This window comes from Dryas octopetala, chromosome 1, assembly GCF_963921425.1.
Source record: "Dryas octopetala chromosome 1, drDryOcto1.1, whole genome shotgun sequence".
Taxonomy (NCBI): domain Eukaryota; kingdom Viridiplantae; phylum Streptophyta; class Magnoliopsida; order Rosales; family Rosaceae; genus Dryas; species Dryas octopetala.
Window position 1 is genome coordinate 6550233 of NC_141366.1, and position 19756 is coordinate 6569988.

A 19756-nucleotide genomic window follows, 5' to 3' on the forward strand; every position below is an offset into this window, starting at 1 on the left:
CTCCCTATTGAAATTAGGTAACGATTTTTTTAAAAAATTATAAGACCAACCAAGATGAGATCGATATGAGCTGTCTGTGTCTTGGGTCTTTGGCCCTCACGCTCACCCAAAAAAAAAAAGATGAGATCGATATGTAACCAAGTGAAGATCTCAGATCTTTAACTGACCGTAGCATTTTCTATGCCCAACAAACATAACACGCTCCCTGTCAGTAGGGCGTGAACCCTAGTAGGCTAGAAGCAATGGTTCCATAATTCCATTCCATGCCTCACTGACCAGCCGCCCATCCATTACTCTGATCTTCTTTTTTTCTTTTTCCTTTTTCTGCTAAAAAAAAAGCAATGGAATAACCACTTTCTAAGTATCTATGTAATTTGCATGGATTTTGAATTAAGGAGCTAATTAATGGCTTAATAACTTAATACAATAATGTAGTCCATGTAATCACAAATTTGAAGATTTCAATTTGAAAAATACTTAACACACAACTATTTTTATCTATGTCCTAAAGTCAAAGTTGGTAGAGAAATTTGGAAAAATTAACTTATTTTGGTTTCAAATTTTCTATTAAAGATTTTAAACTATTTTTTTTTTAACTTTAACTCTCGAGTAGTACTCGAGCTTTCTCGAGAAGTGTTTTAACCTCCTTGAATAGTGCTAGAACCTTACCGAGTAGTGCTCAAGGGATGTTCAAGCACTTCTCAAGAGAAGTTCAAACAATACTCAAATGATCAAATTTTTTAAAAATTATAAAAAGAAAAGTCTTTAATTTACTTAAATTTGGATTCGTTTTTCAAATTTCTCAAATTGGTACTTACATTTTCCTATATAATTTAGTGATCACCCGGATTTCTCATGAGTCATGAGTGACCACTGTCTATAATTAGCAAACCTTTTTTTACTATTTCTTTGCTTTTTAATAACAAGCAGCACCAACTCAACTGTCAAGAAAGGCCTGTGTTTAACAGAATTGCGACAGAAACAAAAAACAAATGCAGACCAAAAACAACAGTACTATACTTTCTTCAGCTTCTTGAGCTTCTTAGGCGCTGCACACACATACCACAAAGTCTTCTTCTCTTCTAGTTTGTGCTTTATTCTATCACAAACACATTCACTCAGCTTTTGGTTTTAGAACCAAGAGAAAACAGAGTAAAAACTGAGTGAAAGTTGACAGAGGAGAAGCAGAGGTCTCATCGTCTTCGGCGCTATGACGATGAGCAGTGACGAGTCCACGTTGTGGGCTACCTGGGCTATAGCTCATGTGGAATTTTGTTTTTACTAGTTTACTAAGGTTAATTTCACACTTAAACCCGCTCCAAATATTGACCCCAGCCCACTTATACCCAACTACCCAAATTCTTCACTAATCACTAGCAATCCAAAACAAACATTAGTCCTCTTCACTCTTCAGCTTTCTCTCTCCTCTGTCCACTTCAGTCTTCAACACATCGTCTCTCCACTGTCTAGGATCACATCTTCCAATCCAAATATGAATTATGCAAGTTTTTGGTGAAAAATCTACAACTCAACTTCAAGCTCCTAGGTAGTATTTGGCCCTCTCTTTTTTGTTCTTTTTTTTTTAATTCGCCAATTTTAAAATTAAGAATTTTATTATTTTATATGATGAAAATTAGAGATTTGATGATTAAATTAGTACTTGATTTTAATTAATATATTAGTAAATTAATTAGGATATGATTATTTTGATTATTGTATATAGAATTTGCTTTATTGGCCATCTGGTGGAGTGCCTCACTTGTCCTAGCTGTTGAGGTGTAGTGTCTTGCTAGGGTAAATTTATTGTCTCTATAAATCTATAATATTGATGCATGTTTAATTGTTCTTTTGTATTTGCATTGCATGTTTAATTATTTTTTTGTTATCTTTTATTTTTATGTGAGTTTTATCTATGTATAGATATGCATTTTAAGAAATAAGGCTCATTATGTCCCCCTACTAGATATATTTTTTTATTAATAAAATTTATTCGTCGAATTTTTTATAAACTAAGGTTAGTCCATTCCATTTTGGAATCCTAGATTCGTCCCTGAGGATGAGCCAAGCTGAACAAGAAGGGGATGTGAAAGCAGAGGACCAAAGGGTCCCATTCTATAAGCTTTTCTCGTTCGCAGATCGCCTGGACTTGGTGTTAATGGTTGTAGGGACTATAGGCGCCATAGTGAATGGGGTGGCGCAGCCTCTCATGTCAGTCATCTTCGGCGACCTTGTTAACTCTTTCGGTTCGTCTGATAAATCCCAAGTGCTTAAGCAGGTTTCTAAGGTACACTTAATTCCATTTACAGCTATACTCTAGTATTTATTTATTTGTTTATTTTGTTGGTTTTTATTAGCCTACCATTTCGGTTTTTTGAGAAGATTGTTGGAACTTGTGGGATTAATTCCCAAAGTTACTTATTTTACTATGAAGTGTGATTTTCTTTTTCTGTGTGGCAATGATGAATAACCATGTCAAACAAAGCAAGTGTGGTATACTGTTTTAGTTTGTTTATTAGAGGGATGAACTGATCCAAACCTTAACAGAGATTGTAAATTTGCGATTTTCAGGTGTCATTGGACTTTGTATACTTGGCCATTGGTACAGGCATTGCTTCATTTCTGCGTAAGTGCAATTTATCATTTTTCTCTAATGCATATTATTTTGGTTTTTCTTGAGTGGATATTTTGTGAGCCAAAGCTGCAAAAGGAAAATTTGAGTTCAATATTTTCTAAGCTTGCAGCTTTGATGTTATAATGCCTACAGATTTTGTTTAGTGCTTAGGTTCTACTCGTTTACTTCAAATAAGTTTTCAACACATCTACACAAAAAATGCTTAATTATCAATGTGTGCCATCCATTACAGAGGTGTCCTGTTGGATGGTGACTGGAGAAAGACAGGCCACCCGAATACGAACTCTGTACTTGAAAACAATACTTAGACAGGACATTGCCTTCTTTGACACTGAAACTACTACTGGAGAAGTCATTGGGAGGATGTCTGGAGACACCATTCTCATTCAAGATGCCATGGGTGAAAAGGTGAACTACTTTCTATCTCTCTTTCCTCCTCTAAATTTCATGTTAAATGCACATTTGATCCCAAATTTGGAAAACCAGCATTGACATCCTTTTTTGATAATCTGTGACAGGTGGGGAAGTTCATACAACTCATTTCAACTTTCTTCGGTGCCTTTGTGATTGCATTTGTGAGAGGGTGGCTTCTCTCGCTTGTTTTGCTTTCATGTATTCCTGCCATAATCATTGCTGGTGGAGTCATGGCAACCATGATGTCAAAAATGTCAAGCCGCGGACAACTTGCTTATGCAGAAGCTGGCAATGTAGTAGAACAAACAATTGGAGCCATCAGAACAGTAAGGCACTGATATCAAATCTCAATAACTTAATACAAATTCATATACTTACTAACTTGGAAGTGCTCTGTTCTAATTTTTGCAAAGGTTGCATCTTTCACTGGGGAGAAACAAGCAATAGAGAAATACAACAGCAAGCTAAAAATTGCATACAATGCAATGGTTCAAATAGGACTAGCCTCAGGGATTGGACGCGGTGTACTTATGCTAATTGTCTATGGAACTCTTGGACTTGCCATATGGTATGGATCCGAATTGATTATCAAAAAAGGATACAATGGGGGACAAGTCATCAACATAATGTTTGCCATCATGACTGGAGGATCGTAAGTATTCCACAGAAACCAACATGATGTTTTGTTACCTGCCAAATACCTGATGCGTTTGATTGTAAACTGTAGGTCATTGGGCCAGGCATCTCCATCTCTGAATGCATTTGCATCAGGGCAAGCTGCTGCATATAAAATGTTCGAGACAATCAAACGACAACCAAAAATCGATCCCTATGACACTAGTGGGATTGTATTGGAAGACATAAGAGGTGAACTAGAACTCATAGATGTGTGCTTCAGATATCCTGCTAGGCTGGATGTGCAGATCTTTTCCGGATTCTCCTTGCATGTTCCAAGCGGCACAACTGCTGCTTTAGTTGGGCAGAGTGGAAGTGGGAAGTCAACAGTAATAAGCCTACTAGAAAGATTTTATGATCCGGATTCTGGTGAAGTACTTATAGATGGTGTAGATTTGAAGAAGTTTCAGCTTAAATGGATAAGAGAAAAGATTGGGCTTGTTAGTCAGGAACCAATTCTCTTTACAACTACTATAAAGGAGAATATAGCATATGGAAAGGAGAATGCAACTCAGGAGGAGATTAGAACAGCAATCGAGGTAGCTAATGCAGCAAAATTCATTGACAAACTGCCCCAGGTAAACCACAATCTTTATGTTTGACCATTTATGTTCATCAACTGTAATAACAAGGTTTGGGAGATAGAACAGCAATTGAGCCAGCAATTGAGCTTGCTAATGCTGCAAAAACACAAGATAGTCTTTTATGCTCATAAGTCATAACTATAATAACAAGGTTTAGGGGAGAAGAACAGCAATTGAACTTTTGTAATACTGCAAAATTCACTGATAAGCTGCCCAAGGTAAAACCAATTCTTTATGCATCGCCCCTTTTAATTGTTTAAGTCTAGCAGTCCAATTGGTATGCCTTAACATCCTCTTTTGCAGGGACTAGACACAATGGTAGGTGAGCATGGAACACAGTTATCTGGTGGACAAAAGCAACGTATTGCAATTGCAAGAGCCATTCTGAAGAACCCAAGAATTCTTCTTCTTGATGAAGCAACTAGCGCCCTTGATGCTGAATCAGAACGTGTTGTTCAAGATGCACTAGTAAAAATCATGTCAAATCGGACAACAGTAGTTGTTGCACATCGTTTGACAACTATTAGGAGTGCGGACATTATAGCTGTGGTGCATCAAGGAAAAATTGTAGAGAAAGGTAGGACTCAACCATCAACATCATTTTCAAAGTTCATTTTGTTCGCTGTAACTTACACATAAAAAATTGACTTATAGGAACTCATGCGGAGTTGATCAAAGATCCAGAAGGAGCTTACTCCCAACTAGTTCGCCTGCAAGAAGGAGCTAGGGAAGCAGAAGATGGTGGAGCCTCTGACACAGATAAACTAGATTGCAGTACTGATATAGCTGAGGGCATGGTCAGTTCAGGGAGCCAGATATTATCAACACAGACATCCATAAGCAGAGGATCATCAGGTAAGGCCGATGTTCCTGAGCCTGCTTGTATTCATAAGACTGACGATGGAGGAAAGGTAAATTTTGGAAGAAATGAGATAGATGCCGAAAGGTGTAAAAAAGTTTCCATCAAAAGATTGGCCTACCTGAACAAGCCTGAGTTTCCAGCTTTGCTGCTTGGATGTGTTGCTGCAGCCATACATGGCATAGTTCAACCTGCACTAGCCCTATTGCTTGCAATATCCATTCAAATGTTTTATGAACCTCTAAGTAAACAACGAAAGGATTCCAAGTTTTGGGCACTTGTATTTGTGGGCTTGGGTTGCATTGTTCTGGTGGTAGCTCCAGTGCAGAATTTCCTTTTTGGAGTGGCAGGTGGAAAATTGGTGCAGCGAATTCGTTCCTTAACATTTGAGAAGGTTGTGCACCAAGAAATCAATTGGTTTGATGATCCTGCGAACTCAAGGTGTGTTAAAGAAACAGTAATTTTGAGATGCTCTAAATTCTGAAACTATTTAACTTGAACCTTTGTCACTTTGCAGTGGTGCAGTTGGTGCAAGGTTATCTTCTGATGCTTCAATAGTGAGGAGTCTTGTTGGTGATTCCTTGGCCCTGATTGCCCAAAATATAGCAACAGTCATTGCAGGGCTAATAATAGCATTCACAGCTAACTGGATACTGGCATTTGTTATTCTAGCTGTGTCACCATTGGTGATTATGCAAAACTACCTCCAGACAAAATTTCTTGAAGGGTTCAGTGCTGATGCCAAGGTCAATATCTGTCACCTCCGGCACTTTTCATTTTATGAATGAAAGTGTTTGAATATTTTGATAACGTTTTTGAAACTATGCAGGTTATGTATGAAGAAGCCAGTCAAGTAGCAAACGATGCAATCGGCAGCATCAGAACTGTTGCATCATTTTGTGCTGAAAACAGGGTGATGGAGACTTACCAGAAGAAGTGTGAGGCACCTGTGACACAAGGACTGAGGTTAGGACTAGTAAGCGGTGCAGGTTTTGGTTTTTCGTTCTTCACAGTGTACTGCACAATGGCATTTATGTTCTACATTGGAGCTATTCTTGTGAACCATGGAAAAGCAACATTTGAAGAAGTATTTAAGGTTAGATTTTAGCTGTTTGTTTCTTTCCTCACCTTCATGAATGAATGCTTTTGTTCTAATTCTCACAAATGCTTACTTGCAGGTCTTCTTTGCCCTAACCATTTCAGCAATGAGTGTTTCCGAAACTAGTGCCATGGCTCCTGACTCCAATAAAGCCAAGGATTCTGCAGCTTCAATATTTGAAATGCTTGACAGCAAGCCTAAAATTGATTCAAGCAACAATGAGGGCATGACACTATCAACTATAACTGGTGATATTGAGCTTGAACATGTCAGCTTTACATATCCCTCACGCCCGGATGTCCAAATCTTCCGAGACTTGTGTTTGGGCATCCCTGCTGGTAAGGTAAATATCACCTCCACTCTACTCCGGGCATGTCAATTTTATAAAACACTTGGATCTATTTGCTTAGCTTAAAATTCTATCTGCAGACAGTTGCTTTGGTTGGAGAGAGTGGTAGTGGAAAGTCAACAGTGATCAGCCTCATAGAGAGATTTTACAATCCAGACTCGGGTCATATACTATTAGATGGAGTGGAAATCAAAAAGTTGAGACTAGGCTGGCTCAGGCAACAGATGGGGTTGGTGGGTCAAGAACCAATTCTCTTTAACGAATCCATTCGTACCAACATTGCTTATGGCAAGCAAGGAGATGTTACTGAAGAAGAGATCATTGCTGCCACCAACGCAGCAAACGCGCACAGCTTCATATCTTCATTGCCTCAAGGCTATGACACCTCTGTAGGGGAACGAGGGGTACAATTATCAGGAGGGCAGAAGCAACGGATTGCCATTGCAAGGGCTATACTGAAGAACCCGAAAATTCTTTTACTTGATGAAGCTACAAGTGCACTGGATGCAGAGTCTGAGCGTGTGGTGCAAGATGCCTTAGACAGAGTCATGGCAGGCAGAACAACTATTGTTGTTGCTCACCGCCTTACCACGATCAAAGGGGCTGACATAATTGCAGTGGTGAAGAATGGTGTGATTGCAGAGAAGGGAAGCCATGATTTTCTAATGAAGATCAATGATGGTGCTTATGCATCTTTGGTGGCACTTCACATGACTTCTTCAGTATGAGGAGGAAGAAGAGAAGAGTGACTCGTTAGTGTCGTTTGGAGTGCTGTGCATTAGTTCAGTTTCTTAAACTGCAGACAGTGGATTATATATATACTTATTCTAGTAAATTGGTTCAAGATTTGTATCCACCAACAACAGTAATTGAATATATGTTGCACAAAAATGGCACATGCAATGGATGTGAATAAAAACTGCAAGATGCTCTAGTGTATGCTTCCATGGCGTTTGGTTGCACTTGGGCATATGGTGAAGTGGTGAACCAACGTTAAACTGTCAGAAAGGAAGTGAGTGTATTTAGAACTACTCATGCTATTTATACATTTATGATTTATGGTAACACATATTTTGGTGAAATCTACTATAACCGGGTATGACACTATCAACTATAACCGGAGATATTGAGCTTTTGAGCATGTCAGCTTTACATATTCCGAGACTTGTGTTTGAGCATCCCCGCCGGCAAGACTCTAGAAGTGTCAATTTTTTATTTATATATACTTTATTTTTAACACATTCTGGTGAAATTATCAAAGAACCCTCACTTTCTAATAGTAAAATATTGGAGAGTTTTTCTTTTATTTTGAGCCGTAAGTGCGAACTAAATAGGAACTCTAATCACTTGTCAAAGATGGTACTAGCCCCAAGTGCAAACAAACTAAACGGAATAATCTTAAACACTCTTCACAAAATGTATAAAAGGATTAATCAACCTACTGTATAGCCTTCACAATCAAAATGTTGTAATTGTCCATCATTAACCAGCTAAACAGACCCACAAGATTTTGTTGCTGCATAAAATGATGCATTCACACCTTTTCCATAATTTAAACACCGAGGGCCATACTCTGTCTTGAGAATTTGTAAGAAACAATATGCACACACATATCCTGACTAATGGAGACCAAACAACTAGCACATGAAAAACCCAACATCATAACCAGCAAATCTCGTCATTTTGCAAATAAAGACAATCGTAAAAATGAAATGAATACTTGGGCAGGGTCAGTAAACTTCAGTGGTGAGATCACTGGCTGGAATCCGCTGGCGCTTCTCCACATAGGCTGATGGAAACCATCCTGCTTTACCTTTGCACTCTCCTTCTGACCATCCTGATGAGCTCACCTGGAGTTTTTTCAGAACAGTAAACAAGCAAATATTAGGAAATTCCAATTCAACTAAGGAAAACACAAGGTTTGGCTCCTTTCCTATTTATTCCATAGCATCTGAACAAAGCATGGCCTATGTTTGCTTATGGTTGAATATGTTGAACTTTATGACTAAGGTAGGGAGGCAGTGACAATGCTGATCAGAATAAGTTTCATGTATGGGGGCTATCATACTAGTTTCCTGTTTTATATGTGCAGCACACACACACACGGAGAGAGGAAACAAGCTAAAAATGGAGATATGATACAACGGTCATGATACCAATGTGGTTGCAATGAAGGAAGCATTAGAAGCCTCACTGCCAGGGGAGTTAACTCATATCATAAGAGGCATTGGTTAATCAGCTTAGAGATTTCAAATTTAACTCTTATAACATTTTATTTTCTCTAGATTTGTTGAGCTACTAGAATAAATCTCTGAAAAATGGTGGAAGGATATACCTTCCACCCACCTTCCACCCCTTAATCAGTGGCAGGATATCGAAAATCTCAAAATGTCGACCAACATTCATTTTAAACACTGGGATTGAGGATATTACCTTTCGCACAACAACATAGTCACCCACTGACAAGCTTAGTTCCTTCTCTGATGCAGCACTGAAAAAATGAGTTGCCTGAAAGAGTTAAAACAAAAGGACTTTTAGACGTTCAGATTCTTAGATGTTTAACATATGGTGTGTCAGGGAGCCAGTTCAAGAATGACTACAACAAGCACTAAATCATATATTTTAAAAAGAAAGATTAACTTTATACGAAGTTAATATCTTCAGAAGAATCTACCTTTTAACCATTTTATGTGTCCTTTCCTAATTTCTTTCGCAAGAAGGTGCTGAAAGAATTTATGTTAAAATGTCTTAGCCACATCACTGTGATATATGACCATAAAACAATTATTTCCCTTTTTAATATCTCAATTTATCTGTTAAGTCCTCTCCAACTTCTTTCTATAAAACCTCAGTTGTTAACTTTCTCTATCAACTATATGACCCCTGCATTGTGCAGCTTATTGCTACTCTTACATATTCATGTGAATTTTTGAAAAAAGGGTGAATAACGTTTTTTCTATCTAGTTAAGAATTACAGCCTCCCAGACTAGAAAAAGGTAGCACACCTCAGCCAAGTAGTAAATTGTTTTCTCTGAGCAGTTCTCTTGTGGAATCATGGGAGGAGCAGACTCTTTCCGCTGTTTCTCTGATACCATCTGCCACAAAATCCAGGCCATGACTTAAGTTCATATTGTTAATTGGAAAAGAGTTTTTCTGAAGAAAATCAAGAGTGGAACTAACCTCAGCTTCAACCTCACCAAGAATGGCAGCCACTCTCAGATGATAATTCTTTTCTCCTTCAACCTTAACAAAGCCAATGTTAATATGTGTATCAACTGCAGAATCACTATAATCTTCAACATAGAAACTCATGCGCTGAAAATCAAGTGCATTTATACCAAAGCAACAAGCCTCTGGAAAGTCAGTCTTTGCTGCTGTGCTTCCACAGCAGCTAATGCAGCTGCAGCTTCTATACCCAGAACGGCCATGTTTGCTTTTAATTCCTGCATCTTTGCTTCTGCTGCATGCAGCTTTCCAACATTTTCGTGATTTTGGGCTTCTCTTACTCGTGCTTGTCTTCTGGAAACTTCTACTGCCTGATTGTGTCTTATGGTCAATAATGAGTTCACACGGTGAATATCTTAAGTTATGACGCATGATAAGATAGGAGTGTCAACTTTTACCTGTGTCTCTGCTTCCTGCCTCATTCGACTATAACGTTGAGCAAGATGGCGGGCATCTTCCAAAGGAGCACTAGTTATCATTGCTCTTAAAGGATCTAAAATCTAAAAATATAGAGAACGATGAGTTCCATGCCTCATCTTAACTCATTAATGAATATTACAGTTCAACACAAAATTAAGTGCATTAAAAGTCCACCTAAAGTTGCACTCTATTTATAAGCTTCAAATGTAAGTATTTAAAGTACAATAATTTCAATTTTACAAAAAAAGAAGTACAATAATTTCAGACACCAAATTTGTTAGCTAACGAAATACCTAGAATATAATTCTAAATCATGCACATGTGAACTTAAAAAATATTCATGTAAAATTTTAAGTCCTGCACCACAGCACCAAATAGTCTTTCTTCACTTATCCATTAATTTTGGATGAGAAATTTACATGCATTTTCTCTTTTCCAATGCTGAATGCTTAAATGCAACTATGGCTGAGAAATAGTTACCAGAAATACAGAAGAATTTTTTCATCGACAAAGTAATATAAAAATGATATTAATGTATATATATATATATATACATATATATAGATGAATCATGTATCCAACTGTGTGATACAAGAACTAATTTCTTCCAGAATTTATATATGGATTACATACATATGATAGAAAATATCTGATGATGATTTGAGTTCATTAGCACAAGATATATAAATTATATTTAGAAGTCAACCTGTGAAAATAACAGCTTATTCAAGTCTTCTTGTTCCTTTTCCACATGCTTACGAGCATCACCATATATAGATGCACCCTTAGCTAAAATTTTATCATCGATGTTTTCAGCACCATATCTGCTACAATCCTCAGACAACTTGGTTCCTGACTACCACAAAAAGATTACAAATAATAAGTGCAACAACAAAGGCTAATTACATGTGTTCTATTTACGAAGTGAAGTTATAGAAGCCAATTTCCAGGTTATTGACTCCATTACGCAATTTCCATTAGATAACCCAACGTCATTGAATATGAATAATATATTTCTACCTGCTTCAATATGCCTATACCCTATGGCTGTAAATGCCTCGGCTGCTTTAACAAGTTCTTTCTGAAAATCCTGTGAATAAAAATTACGAAAATGAGCTTAACAGATGTAACAGGTTTGGCACCAAAGGGAAAATAAAACCCCAAAGAAATTAAACATTTTAGAAAAGCATGACAGGAAGTTTCCAAATTTGTGAACCAAGGATTGTAAAACAAATAGTCAAGTATAGTGATGCCTACCAGGTCTGGAACCTACTTTCCTTTTGTTACAGTAATTGACAACATCAAAGCAATGCTATTTTCCATCTCTAAAATTTTTATTATTTCCCATCTCCTCCTATCTTCATAACATTGCTCCGCAATACAAGAAATTTGGGGAATCTAAAGAGTTTTAATTTGTTCAGGTGAGACAATTGAACATCTGATACAAGAGCATCTGTGAAGCTTTCCAAGACTAAGTAGACCCACTAGCCAACTTGGTTTCGGTTCTACTTAGTTTGGGATTTTAGTTGTTTGTTTATCTTTTATTTGTCTTATTTGATTTTTATGTTTTATTTGGCACATGTTAGTTACTTAGTTATGCTCCTAGTATTTTTTTTTCAATAGTCATGTGACATCATGTGAGCTTTTAAGTATTTTTTGAAGACTCAGATTAAATAGTTATTTAAGTAATCAATGGCTAGGATGCTACGGCTGCAGTAACCCTAGTATAAATACTCACTTAAGAGACTTTTAATGTTTTAGAACTCATTTATCGACGTTCCAACTTTGGTCCTATTACTTTCTATCTCTTTTTTCCTATTTGTTTGTAGCTAGATATCCTTTTCTAGTGTGGTTTACACTGCTAAAACTACCAGACAGTAGTCTACATTTCTATCCTACGCCAATATAAATTAAAAAAGCAAGTGAGATAATTGAGAATAAAAAATGAAATCAACAATTTTCCAATCGCCAAAGTGCACAAACTCAGACTTTGTTCTTTTCCAAATTAAGCATTTTCTTTCTACATGATAATCTCACTGATACAATAATGGCTCATTCATAATAAACTGACATGGCATCAACATATATGAGGCATTTTGCTTTAGCTTTCACAAATAGAGAAAGAATAGAACATTTCAAGTTAATGTATAATGTCAAAAGGCTCTTGGTCACATCTGTACCTTTCCAGCACGAGTGGACCTGTATAGTTTCTCTAGCTGTTGATGTCTCTGCATCTCAACCTCATCTATTACCACTACATCTGAGCTTTCATAACCAGTCCCACCGAACTGCTTTATTACAGCCTGAAATTTAAAAGAAACATATAACACCAAACAGATGGACAGAAACAATAGCAACAAATTGAGACATATAGAGCAAAATGAGTCCCATTTGCTCAATTTAAAATGAGATTTATATATTCCGAAATCATCTTAAAATGAGTCCCATTTCCTCAATTCAATTAACTGTCCTAGAATTGAAAGCATTATTCAACAACAATTAAATTTCGATCCAATAATTAACTGGGTAGCATGGAAATCACTTGTACTTTAGTAGCCTAATCATTTCTTGAGTAAATCAACACAAACACAAAGCATAAAGTCCATCCCGCATTTTCTCTGTAACCCAGCAGAGAACTAGCCAGCTTAAAAACAACAAGAACAAGATAATTATACTACAACAAATCAATGGGAGTTCGCAAATACCTGCTGTTGTTTCGCGACCTGTTCCCGGAGCTTACTGGCTTGTTTTCTTAAAGCATCCATTGTTCTTCTTCTTCTTCTTCAGGCTCGGTGTTCCCTTGGAGAGCAAATAATTGAGATCAGACTGAAAACGACGACGTGTTGCTAAAAAAGTGAGCTAGCGAGGCTTTGAATTTGAAGCTCTTATGGATCTGGAACTCCGAAAGCCAATCAGTGCTTTCACATTTTGGCCATTACTGGGTCGGGTTATGACTTATGACACAGCTGAGGAGCTGCTCTCTGTTTCTTGGGAAGAGATTGTGTGGTGGTGAGGTGTATGATTTGCTTAAGTTTATGACCGTTGGATGGACTTTGATTGAAATTTTTGAGTATGGGCCTAATAGATGAGCTTACACTGGATCTTGGGTTTTTTCCTGAAGGCCCACCTAATTCGTCGGGCATAGTCCACAAAACCCTTTTCATGTTTGCTAACTTACGGAGAAAGGCAAATGTTGGGAAGTGATTGTGTGGTAGTGAGGTGTATGATTTGCTTAAGATAATGCTTATGATAATGACCGTTCGATGGGCTCTGTTAAAGGTGACCCTTATGATTCTTGTGGAATTGTATTGGAAGATGTTAAAGGTGAGGTACAACTCAAAGATTTGCACGAAGAATGACTCTAGCTAGAGAAAAACTTACTTATAATAGTTATTCCAATAGATAGCTTCTGTATTGAAATTAAATAATTTTGTATGTAATGAAGTATAAAAGTATATGTGTCATCATGTTATTGGATTGAGATATCAAATAAGTCATATCTTCATTGTAGAGAAGTTTTTCTCCTCCAACTAATATTATTAGTTGTGCTTAAATTTTCGAGTTTTTGGAGAACTAAGAAAAAATTAATATTTTTTTAGAACCTTTGAATTAATTAAAAAAAATGCTTATTCCTTCCATCCTCCACCCAAAACCACCATCTTCTTCATCATCAGGGGGAGAGAGATGTGAGTTTTTGGAGACGGATGGAGGAAAGGGAGAGAGAAAGAGAGGGGGTGGGTCGGGGCAGGGGGTGCGGGGTGATGAAGGCTAGGTTGGGCGGGACAGGGACGCCACAAGGGGAGGGGGTTAGGGGAGAGGGGGCGCTGGGCGAGCGGGTGGTATTGGATGGGGAAGAAGAACCAAATTTATTTATTTTTATTCGAAGTTTTTAAAAATATATTGGCAAAAAAAAAAGTTTAAAAAAGTATTAATTTTTTTTATATGTGGTGAAAAGACGAAAGTACTCCAGCCATGTCAACATATAATATTTTCATTTACAAAAAACTAAAAATTTAATGGAGGTATGTTTTTAACACAGAATGAAAATTAAGATATTTTTTTACAAGTTTTTAAAATTGGAATACTAACTTGAAACAATATGTAAAGTTAAAATAATAAAATGTAATTTGCTCTAATTTCATTATGCCATTTGTTAATAGAAGCTTTTGGTTTTCAAATACGTGTCAAAAGAAACAACTGTGGTTAAATTTCTTTATTTGATTTGATGGCCAAATATCTTTCCCGTTATTGAAGAGATTGGTCTAATTTCCTCATTTAATCGGTCAAAACCCATGCTTGCAAAACATTTGTGAGCTAATTACCAAAAGTAAGCGCATAATTAATTTTTAAAGGTGTGAAGTTGTATTGGAAGATTTTAAAGGTTAGGTCGAACTCAAAGATGTGTATTTCAGGTACCCAGCCAGGCCAGATGTGCAGATCTTTGCTGGGTTCTCTTTGCATGTACAGCTTGCAAATGCAGCAAAGTTCATTGACAAGCTTACATGGCAATAAATTCTTCTTCTGGATGCTGAGTCGGAACGCATTGTTCAAGATGCACTGGTGAAGTTGATGTCAAATAGGACAACCATAGTTGTAGCATAGAGGGAAAATTGTGGAAAAAGGTAAGACCAAACCATACCTACTATATATTCAAATTTGCAACAAATTGCTCCCCAAGATCACATCAAGAACCAAATTGTTGGAAGTTGGATGATTCATTCATCAAATCAAGAACAAGGGTTAGCTACCCTTAGATCAACAAATTACTATTGAAGGTCAAATTAGAGGAATTCTTTTATAAAGAATCCAATTAGTGATATTACTTTTAGACATTTCATTTTGTACAAATTAAAACGAGTTAATTACACTTACACCCCTGAGGTTTATCGTCTTTTCACATATACCTCATGGGATTTCAAAAATTACATATACACCCCATGAGGTTTCAAAACTATTGCATATAACCTCTTACAAGAGAAAAAAAATAAATAAACAAAAAAGAAAATATTTGTATTGAGATTGGACCTTACACCTTGAATATCTTATTAGGTCATTTCACCCCTTAGAATGTTTTTTTGCATAATTTTTCATCATTTTTCATCTCATAGAGGGGTTATATGCACCAATTTTGAAACCTCAGGGGGTGTATGTGTAATTATTGAAATTTCAGAGAGTATATGTGAAAAAACGATAAATCTCAGGAGATGTAAGTATAATTAAGTCAATTAAAACATCTAAAGATAATGAAATCCAAGTTTTAAATGTAAATTTAAATTAAAAAAAGTAACGAGGAGAAACTACCTTTTTCTTTTTTTTAATTGCTTACCATTTAATCATTTATTACTTTATTTGGTTGTCAAATTTCTAAGATTCTTTTGAATTGTTTGTTGTAAAACATGAAGCAATTTTTCAAACTAATTAATTTAATCACAAGTTTTATTTCCTGCCAAGAACTTAAGCAACTTTTCAATTTGAGCAACATATCCAAAATTCCAAATCATATCATTTTTAAGCCAAATTTAGTTCCAACCATAAAATAATGACAATGATGATAATTTTCCCAAAAAGCAAAAATCAATAAAATAATGTTGATGGCACACAGTCACAAAGAATCACATGCACCCCAAATCCATTATTATTTATTACGAGTCCAGAAAAATCGTTAATCCAAACACCCCCATGAGGCCATGACAAAATCATTAATCCCATGACACAAGTATGACATATTCCACACCACACACCCCTCCATTGTTTTGGCCACATCCCCATGAAAATAACCAAAATGGCCCCACCAGTCCATTGGGCCCCACCCTAATATTTTCATATTTTCATTTCCCACTCATCACCAACATTCCAAAATTCAAAAATTCACACATATCCACCACCTCAGGATCCCACCCTTGACAAAATGACACTTGCATTAAAATTAGACCCTAAATCATATCTCTAATTTATTAGTACCCAAAAAACCAAACAAATAACAAATTCTCAAACAGAGAGCATCTTAATGCACAGAGATACATTACAGTCTCATTTCATTTCCACACACGAGGCTTCGACAATTTCTACGGAAATCCCAATAGATCCTCATCCCCAACCGGTCATTCCTTTCTTAAAGCACACCCACAGACCACATAAACGCTTTTGGAGAGACAGAGCTTCGGGGTCTCGAATACGATCTGTGAGAGACCCCATTTCGTGCACGCCCTAAAGACCCAATAATCATGCCAAAAGGTGCCAAGAAGAGAAAAGCTGCCAAGAAAAAGAAGGAAAATGAAGCCCACAGCGGAAGATCCTCACCCAACAACAATCCTCTAGGTGCTTTCATTATTTATGTTTGCCTCACCTTTTGAATACACGCATACCTATCTGTTACTCAATTGTTTACGCATCTTTTTCAGCGTTTGTTCTGGTTGTTTTTATCAATTTGGTCTAATGGGTATGATTGTTTTGATTGAATTAAGGTAACCCATCTGTCAGGTAATGATATACTCAGCTTTGTCAGTCTTGGTTTTGGTTATTTTATCCATTTGGTTCAATGGGTATTTGTTTATGTCGTCTGCTTAGCTTTAGTCTGGTTGAAATAATTGTGCTTGAATGGCAGTACTTACCCATCTCTCAATTCATAACCCATGTGTCCCTAATTTTAGCTTTGATTTTTGTTTGCTTCAAATTGGCTTAATGGGTATTGGTCAAATTCACTAGTTTTGTTTGATTTTGCTTCAAATTGGCTTAAAGGGATTTGGATAAATTTACTAGCTTTGTTTGATTTTGATTGAAACTCTTGTAATTGAATCAAACCATGTCAGGTAATGATGATGCGAAATCAGGAGAGGTTAGCCCAACATCTTTTCGACCAGTTGGTGAGGATAAGCCCATGAAGGGAGTTCCTAGTGATGCGGAGGCTGTTCAGAAAGTTGAATTGAAGAGGGAACTGAAAGAGGACTCGGAAAGCAGAAATGTGATCATTGACCATACCGAGTCTTCAAAGGAATCATATAATGGGGATGATAGAAGCTCTAGCAGTAGTAGTAGTAGTAGTTCGGATGACGAGTCTCGAGTTGTTGAGAGGATACGGAAGGAGAAGGCCTATGCTTCAGTTTCAGAGGAAAAACCTCTTAATGATTCAGTTACGCCAGTTGATTCTTTACCAGCAGAAGTGATTCAGACTACTGAAGATGCACCATCTGGGAAGATTACAAGTTCATCAGCAGAGAAGGCCCCTTTAGTTGATTCTGTCAACCCTGTGGTTTCTGTGTCTGAGGAGGCTATTCACCTTACTGAAAGTACTCTGGTTGAAAGTTCAGTGATCTCTGATAATGAGGTCAAAACGGGGTTGGAGAATGGTGCAAAGAAATTGTTGCCTACTGGGGCTCCAGTAACATTGACAGATTCTGTATCAAAGAAAATTGAGGATAGAGCATCTCCTTTACTGAACGGGAATGCTAAGGCATCGTCGAGTGTGGTGAAATCTGTGTCTAAAGGAAATGAGAGTAAAGTACAGCCACCATTGGGTGCTTCTCCGGCTCAAATTAATAATGATACTGAATCCATCAAAGATTCTGAGATTCCAGAATATTCTGAGAATCAGGTATTGCCCACATATTCTTGTTTGCAAGTTTGATTTGACTGATTGTAGATCTTCCTTTTCTTTGACAACTAAATGCAACTTTCTTTGCTGAACTGTACGTAGCCTCTGGTAGCTCCATCCCCACGAGTGGTGCAAAAAACATCTTGGTTTGGCTGCTGTGGGATTCTGGATGTGATAGCAGGCTCCAGTAGATAAGTTCAGGTTGGGATTTTTCTATGAAGTCAAATAGATTTGTCTTGCCTTTATTTCTTTTTTTTTTTTTTTTTTTTGGTTTTCAAGTTTTGCTTTATTACTTAGATCTGCTTATAATGTATTGTTTGTCCATGTGATAGCACACTGGAGAACTGAGAAGTGAGAAGTGGTTAGGATGTTTATGGTTGCCATAGCTGTTTAAGTCTATCACTATCATGCTTCAGAAATTTTTAATTCTTGATCTTTTCCAACTGAGGTCTCATATGTGTCTCTTTGCTTACCAGTATGTCTAGGTCAAGAGGCAATTGGTTACTCATTTATTAAGTTTCTATACAGTTCCAGACTCATTGAAAATTAATCTTATCAGTGTCCTCAATGTGAACCTACAAAATGTAGTTATTTCTTATCTAGTATAGAAGATAGTATATCTAGTAAATAATTATGCTGAGCAATAACTCTCATTTATAATTCATGTTCTTGTTTCACTTTTGAGGAAGTGTTATATTTAGATGAAATATGGGATACCATCTCACAGTGTCTCTAATTGCTCCTCATATAATTTAGACTTCAGACTCTAGGGCCATGAGATAAGATTAGAGTTTTATGACAAGTTACTTAGGAAGTGCTTTGAAATTAATTTTGTTCAGCTTGTATAAATTGCAATTTAGTGTAACATAGTAACCAAGTGCTGGAATTGTATAGATTGGTTGCCATGAAGGGGTTTTATATCAGTTATTATGCTTGCTGCCCATGAAACGTAAATGGTGGATGGTGAATTATCTTTGATGTGTTGTATTGTGTGTTTTTTTTTACTAAATTTAAAAGGAAATTTAGTTACAAGCCTAGAAGGATTGTCACAATGTAAGTATTGAGTAGTAAAGGCATGATGCCTGTGTAGTGGGTGTTGTCATTTTGGATGTTTCTGTTTCCTACTTCTATTCAGTTTTCTTTGCTGCATAGAAGTAGATTAATCTGCTTAAATTGTCTCATATTCTGGAAACTGCGCTGATGTTTCTCCGTAGATTCTTATACCTCAATATTTCTCGTTGGATTCAATCTGACTGCATGAAGGGTTTTAAGACCTTACAAACTGAAGGTTGGTTGACTTTTTCAAGGTTTCCTCTGATGCAGAAACAAAGCATGATGGGGTTTGGTGGACTCTTGAAGCTTGTGAAAGTGAAGGATCTGGTTCAGAGAATTTTCTGATATTTTGGTATTAGAACTTATAAGTTTTTCCCCAAAAGAATAATGGGCAAGAGGCCCGATGTGATAAATCATTTTAAGTTTTGTGGTGGTGATAGTGTCAGGAATGGTAGGCAGCTGAATATATCCAGCTTTTACAACTTTCATTGTTGTTGATTTTGCAGAATAGTTTTCTGTGTTGTATTTAGTTCCTTTTGCATTGGTAGGAGGGCAGTGGACCAATGGTGTGATCAAAAATTGCAAGAACCTTTATAATATCAAATATTCAACTTGATTGCTTTCATGGATCGTGGTTTTTCCTCAAAACAAAAATAAATTTATTTTTTTGTCTGGTTATAATGCAGCTTCATGTATTGCGATCTTGGTGGAGCTGTTTGATATTTGGATGCCTTCTCTTCAACAAAAGATGTTTATGTTTACTTTTTGGATAGGATTATTAAAGTTCCTTTTTGGTTTTGGGACTATTTAGTTGGGTGCAGACTCCTTTAACTTGGGTCTGGTTGAAGACAATGA

The 19756-nt window shown here is 36.7% G+C and overlaps 3 protein-coding genes across 5 annotated transcripts; 2 read left to right on the plus strand and 1 right to left on the minus strand.

Annotated features, from left to right (window-relative positions):
• Window positions 1–1404: 1404 nt before the first annotated feature.
• On the plus strand, window positions 1405–7856 carry LOC147297056 (ABC transporter B family member 9-like). Its single transcript, XM_086245001.1, has 13 exons — window positions 1405–1546; window positions 2043–2284; window positions 2569–2623; window positions 2865–3040; window positions 3151–3372; window positions 3460–3698; window positions 3774–4299; window positions 4609–4882; window positions 4960–5605; window positions 5682–5910; window positions 5994–6260; window positions 6343–6606; window positions 6693–7856. The coding sequence occupies exons 2-13, from the start codon at window positions 2057–2059 to the stop codon at window positions 7338–7340; spliced, it is 3774 nt and encodes a 1257-aa protein (XP_086101127.1). The 5' UTR covers window positions 1405–1546; window positions 2043–2056; the 3' UTR covers window positions 7341–7856.
• A 193-nt stretch (window positions 7857–8049) lies between these two features.
• Window positions 8050–13200, minus strand: LOC147297057 (SH3 domain-containing protein). The gene is made up of 10 exons (XM_086245037.1): window positions 12963–13200; window positions 12438–12560; window positions 11278–11347; window positions 10964–11109; window positions 10236–10337; window positions 9951–10148; window positions 9793–9855; window positions 9618–9707; window positions 9046–9120; window positions 8050–8462 (listed from the first exon to the last, which is right to left on the minus strand). Exons 1-10 carry the CDS (start codon window positions 13020–13022, stop codon window positions 8343–8345), a joined length of 1047 nt encoding a protein of 348 aa, XP_086101163.1. The 5' UTR covers window positions 13023–13200; the 3' UTR covers window positions 8050–8342.
• Window positions 13201–16210: 3010 nt separating this feature from the next.
• Window positions 16211–19526, plus strand: LOC147297058 (suppressor). 3 transcript variants are annotated; one of them, XM_086248645.1, is made up of 4 exons: window positions 16211–16575; window positions 17067–17848; window positions 17951–18049; window positions 19063–19526. In XM_086248645.1, the coding sequence occupies exons 1-3, from the start codon at window positions 16482–16484 to the stop codon at window positions 18041–18043; spliced, it is 969 nt and encodes a 322-aa protein (XP_086104771.1). In that variant the 5' UTR covers window positions 16211–16481; the 3' UTR covers window positions 18044–18049; window positions 19063–19526. The 3 variants fall into 3 exon arrangements, with proteins under 3 accessions (XP_086104771.1, XP_086104763.1, XP_086104756.1); XM_086248637.1 differs by having other exon boundaries at window positions 19156–19526; XM_086248630.1 differs by having other exon boundaries at window positions 16212–16575; window positions 19172–19526.
• Window positions 19527–19756: the final 230 nt, after the last annotated feature.